Below are 6,098 nucleotides of genomic sequence, written 5' to 3' on the forward strand. Positions count from 1 at the left end.
TTTAGAACAGAGAAGTAAACATGCACACACACATCTTATGTGAAAAATAATTCAAAGGTTTTGGACCTGCAATTACTGCTAATTTGTCTGGTCGGATAGGGTTTGGAAATTATGCTCTGGGCTGGGGCCAGGTCGGATCTGATTTTTTTGGGCCTGAATGTGACTCTACCCTGTAGTCCCGAACAGTTCAGGTAACGACCTCTTGACACTTTTCACTCACTGCCAACAGAAGGACATTGCCACCTGAAAAGTCTGCAGGGCACTGCAGACTTCGGGCATGAGAACTTTGCCACGTTTAAATGGAACTAAGGGCCAAGGAGGAGAGTTGAGCCAGATGTGGTCTGTTCCAGGTCTGACGGGTGACATTGCCTGCAGGCCGAGGGAACTCTGTGGGACTAGCTGACCTCTTGCAATCGCCTGGCTGAGGCTGAAACCTCTCATACTGCAGAAAGGCAACATGGTCAGGACCTTGGAAAGATAAGACAAAGACAGCAAAAAGGATGCGGTGAGGAGGTCAAATTCGGCTGGGGGTGATGAAATTAATGTTTGTTTGTTTTTTCTTTTTTGATATGAATGGAACTAGACCCAGGCCCCCCACATGGAAAAACCTTGGAACTTGAGTAGATCATAAACAAGCCGGGCTAATTAACATGCTGATATGTTGTTCATGTTTTAATCTGATCTGCAGCATGTACATATTATCTGTTTGTGTTTTGGGGAGGCACATGGAGACAGATTGTTATAATTTTGCTTGTTTCTTATCAACTGGGGATTACAATGTTCATTTGGAGGTTAAGAATTCTAAAATATTAGATCAACAGCCAACAGAATACCTTTTTAGTTTTAGGAAGCTACATTATTTTCAGAGATGAAATAACAATGACATGGTTAAGTAAACAGGGTCTTAACTCTTGGCTTTTTTCTTTTTCTTTTTTATTTGAATTTATATGAATGTTTTCTTTTTAAAAATTTCAGTGTGAAGGAGTGGACCGGTTTACATTTTCACAGAAGACAGGCTCTAGAGAAATGTGGATATCCTAACTAGGCCTTCCTGAAAGCAGAGAAGAAACCCAAACAGGACTCCAGTCAGCCATCAGTTGAAAAGGAGGAACCCAGACCAGTGGTCATTCCATGTGTTGCTGGAGTTTCAGAGACACTGAGATGTTCATTTTCTAAACATAGCATCCCAGTGGCTTTCAAACACCAAAATACATTATGGCAAACTGGTTCATCCCAAAGATCCAGTCCCCTGGCACAGAGTAATATTGTATATGCCGTTCATTGCCAGGAGGACTGTGAACAGTCTTACATCGAGGAAACTAAACAGCCACTGGTCAAAACGATGAACCAGCAAAGGAGATCAACATCATCATGCCAGGACTCTGCGGTCTGCACTCATCTCCAGGCCAGCGGTCACTCTTTCAGGGATGAAGATGGTCACATCCTTTATAATGAGAAATGTTGGGTTGAGAGAGGAGTGAAGGAAGCCATATTTGTGTAGAAACCCCATCCCTCACAGACAGGGGTGGAGGTCTTCATGTTTTTCAAATATCACCCTCTTACAATATTGTTGGTTTTTTTGTTTGTTTGTTTTTTTTAGCATGGATGTTTTAAAATCAGATTCCTTAGTAACGATTTAATGTGTAATCGAGAGGGAGGAATGTTGAGACAAATGTATATTATTTGCACTCATCGTGATCAATCATTCTCCTGCTGGAACATTTTGTAACGTCCTTCTGCTCCTGTTGAGATGTGTGATATTAACAGTCCCATGTAATCACTCCGACTGTGACAATCAGTGAGGAACAGAAAGAACTGGGACATTGATCTGATAGAGTTGATGTGATATGTTGATGTGGCTCAGGCAGTCCTTGACTCAGATCCACTCCTTGTCTGCAAGCGGACCTTTTGATGGCAGCTCAGAACATGGAGGGGAGGAGCTGAGGGCTGGACAGGAAGATTATTCTAAAACTGATTTGTTCGGTCCAGATTTGAGAGCAGGCCAGGTGTTTCACATGAATGAGAACACTAATAAGAGTGTAATCTTGTATATTGCATGTCCTGTGAACTACTGCACTGTTCTCCAAAAGCTTTGAAAGTAAATCTGGTGATATACACCTTAGTCTGTTTTGAGAATCACCTTTTTTCCATGATACAGACATCCACCAGATAAAGCATCTCTATTGTTTCCTATTAAATATAGAGTTTATTTATTTATTGTCACATTTTTGTTAAGCTTGGGATGTTTTGGTGCCTCATAAATATAATAAATCGAAAGTTATTTGACATGTAGTTTCAATTTTCAAACTTTTACATGAGCTAAAAAAACTGCTCTTGACCATTCCCAACCTAGATTGGTTATGAAATGAGATTGCACTGTTACAGAATTGGCTTCAAAACTCTGAAGTAAGTAACTTCCTTTATAAGGTGTGAACAATTTAAGACCTTTAAAACTGAATATTTGTTCTCTTTTGGTTTTATTCTTATTTAGTAAGTTCAGAAGTAACATGTTTTTGTTTAATTAACGTTTACTTGTGTATATATATTTTTCATTGTCTCTTTTTCTACTAGTGCATGATTTTAATACTCTTGTGGCTATTGTTTTTGCATCTCATTCTTGTGAACAGCATTTTGATTTGACTGAAACTGGTTTTTATGCGGCTTTATAATTTAATATCAATTACATTTAATTTTCAGATATTATTTGCAAAGCGTGTTATTAAGAAAACATGTGTATTTAGACTTTTTCTTATGTAATAAGTGCTATTAGTGGATGTATATCACCTAATAGTATTAAATACTTAGCACTGATAGTCTTCCTCCTCTGCTGTGATTTATTTATTTATAACTTGTTGGAGCTCAAATCTAAATGCTTTTAATATCTGAAGAGGATAGTTCTCTGTCAAAATATAATAATAATAATAATAATAATAATAATAATGTCTCCTTCTTGAAAATTAGATCTCAACAATATAAATGGGGTTTTAATCTAGTTAAATAAAGAAAATGGATAGTGATTGTTTGTTTGCTTAATTTAATAAATAAGCATCAACGTTCTCCTTTGTTAGCTAGGCTAATTGTAATGCTAAGGGATCTTTACCAGTAGCTAAAAGTTTGATTTAGACTGGTGCTTGGTACATATGTAACATTTCAGTTATGTAAAAATAATTGGAACCCTTCGAAACATTTAGCTTTTTTATTAAAAATATTTTCAAGCTTCAAAACAGATGGATTAACTGAACCTACAAATGACACTGTATATACCCTTAATTGCAGGTTTCCTGTCCATCACAGGGACACTTAAAGACAAACGAGACAAACAACCATTCACTCTCTCACTCTCACCTAGGGACAATTTAGAGTTACCAATCAGCCTAACATGCATGTTCTTGGTCTTTGGGAGGAAACATGAGTATCTAGAGAAAACCTGTACAAACTCCACTCAGAAAGGCCCTTGGCCGGGATTGAAACCAGCTACCTGCTCGCTGAGAGTCGACAGCTCTATGAACTGTGCCACCATGCTGCCCTGCCTAAGAATCATTCAGAATATATTACATATTCATTTGTTTGGTGTTCAGACTGACGTTAGCAACGACTTAGCGGAGTTAGAGATAAACTAAACCATTTTCAAATCACACAATTCAACACGTCTCACTTACAGAATAAACTGTGTATTGACAATTCCTTGCTACAAATGTGCGGTCAGTTATTCTCCATCTTGCAAACTTGCACATGGACAGCTATGATAAACGCAACAGAGATGCAGTAATTGTCAATACAGTTTTTATAGTTAAACTGAAGCTTAGCACTTTCTTAGTTTTGTTTTCATTTATGTTCTTTGGTGGGATCATTCTTGTGTACACATTTTAGTTTTCAAGTGCATGGTTGGGTTTCTGTAACCTCAGCCTCCTGGCTGGAGGATGCACACACATCTACGTAATCATACCCAACAGATTGTCACACACAGAATTTATAGAATATACTGTAGCATTAAATAATGAGTCACATCAAGCCAGCAGACTGCTGTGAGAAGACACAGTTTCATTAAGTAGGAAACAGTTATTAATAACATACTTGTGTTTTTTCTGCTCTCAAAGTACAGCTCTTAAGACACCCTGCTTGCACCATTGTTGCTTGTCTTTGCTTTTTTAAAGCAAACCACTAGACATCTGTGTTGTACTAGATTTTTCAAAAATATAGTTGAATAAAATCAGGGCCGGCAATGCTTGTGTTTTTAGGAGGACATATTTGCAATTTTAGTGCTCCCGACACAGAAACTGAAATTCAGCTGTGTGACGGTTCATGCTCAACGATGCATCAATTTATCATACTCTCAGTTTCCGTACACTACAAATAGAAGACAAAGCACAAGAAAATGTATATGGTCCTGTTTCAAAACTAATGTCTAAAGCAGGGGTCACCAACATGGTGTCCACTGGCACCTGGTCACCCACAGGGACCTCCTGTGTCGCCCAGAGGGCATGTTCTAAAAATAGGGGCGCGCCACCTAAAAAGCGTAATTAATTATGTTTTTAAATTTAAGACATAACTGTTGCAATAATGTAGATTTGAAATGCAAATAATTAATAAAAACTTTAAAAAGAAATAGTTTTAGTATTCAGTTTAGCAATCTTGTCTGGGGTCAAAGTTCAGAATCATGCTAGAGCACACATCTCTGCAGTGGTGCTGCTATAAGCTAGTTTGCCTCAGAGAGGGGAAAATGGCAGAAAAACGTAAGAAAACTTTCACAGTAATTGGGAGTAAGAGGTATTTTTATAGTTGTGAAAGACAAGTGTGTCTGTGTCTCATTAATGGGCTGTGGCAACAGCAAAACAAGTGGAACGACACTTGACCAGCTAACATGTTAGCTTCAATGCTAACTAACCCCTGGTGGTTCACATCAGGCAGTAGAATGTCAGAGTTAAAGGCAGTTTTGAGCAAACGGCAGATGTTTTTAATGTGGGGGTCTTGGAAAAAAAGCAATGATGAAATATTTGAAAAATAATTTATTTTAAAAGAGTAAAAGATGTGATGATTAGTTAAAAGGCTGCAGATTTGAGGATCAGTACTAATGTGACCTGATTCATTTAAAAATGTTAGCTTTTTTTTTTGATAATTTGATGTGCTAGTAGTTCAGAGTCATCCCCAATGCATGTGCCAAGAGCTAACAGATGTAGACAGATGGCGCAAGATTAATGTGTAGTATCAGGCAGAAATGGTGCTGGGTAAGGTCCTAATATTAAACCACACAGGCACTGACAGTCATAAACACTCATCAGCAGCCAGGGCTTAATTTGAGCCGGATCCTGCCAGAACAGGATCCGGGAACTCTTTTGTTTTGACAGGGTACGTTCCGGTAACTGTTTGCTTAGGTCCGGTAACTCTCAGGCTTACTAATAATAAAGTTACGAACAAGTATGACTGCCTTGAACAAATAAAACTTATATTGGATATGTGAACTGAAAATAATTACATAAACACTAATTTTAAACACAACGGCCACTTACAAGCATACAAGTTGCCTCTTCAAGTAGCATTTCCATGTCAACTTTAAAAAAATCTCTGTCCCTAAGAGTGGTGGGGGTGAGTGCCAAGCTAACCAGGAAGTCGTATGCGGGCAGGAGCTCACAAGCAGCCGCCTGGAAGTTTCACATGTGGAGTCGGACAACAACGAACAGGGACAGAGTCGGGCTCGGTCCCCCCTGCCCCACTTACTTGACAATTCCGTTAAGTAAGTGGGGGTGGATGCTTGACAGAAGCAGAGCATTTACAAATGTAGGTAAACATAGATGTTTAACTTCCCATTAAAATACACCAAAATGCAGGAAATCGCATCCACTTTATTCTAAATTTTCTGGAAGAGGACCTCTCCTCCCACAGCTGGCCGTCCGGTAATTTGTGTTCTAGCATCAATAGGTTTACAAATTAAGGCCTGTCAGCAGCTGAAGTACTCTGTCGTCTTAGCCACTCAAACCATACTGAAACACATTTGCTGCTATTTAAAGTAAATACTTGTCTCTAAATCTGGAGCAAATTCTAAATGACTGTTGTAATGGTAGGCCTAGACTACTACAGGCTAGTTTGCAGTAATTTTATAC

The 6,098-nt window shown here is 38.6% G+C and overlaps 1 protein-coding gene across 1 annotated transcript in view; it reads right to left on the minus strand.

Annotated features, from left to right (window-relative positions):
• Positions 1 to 216: 216 nt before the first annotated feature.
• The window catches only part of ahnak (AHNAK nucleoprotein), a 21,360-nt gene continuing 15,478 nt past the window's right edge, over positions 217 to 6,098 (minus strand). The window contains exon 7 of the mRNA XM_037675531.1: positions 217 to 468. Coding sequence (XP_037531459.1) covers positions 217 to 468 — 252 coding nt within the window. The remainder of the gene's footprint in view (positions 469 to 6,098) is intronic.

This window comes from Nematolebias whitei, chromosome 4, assembly GCF_014905685.2.
Source record: "Nematolebias whitei isolate Nwh7 chromosome 4, NemWhi1, whole genome shotgun sequence".
NCBI classification, from domain to species: domain Eukaryota; kingdom Metazoa; phylum Chordata; class Actinopteri; order Cyprinodontiformes; family Rivulidae; genus Nematolebias; species Nematolebias whitei.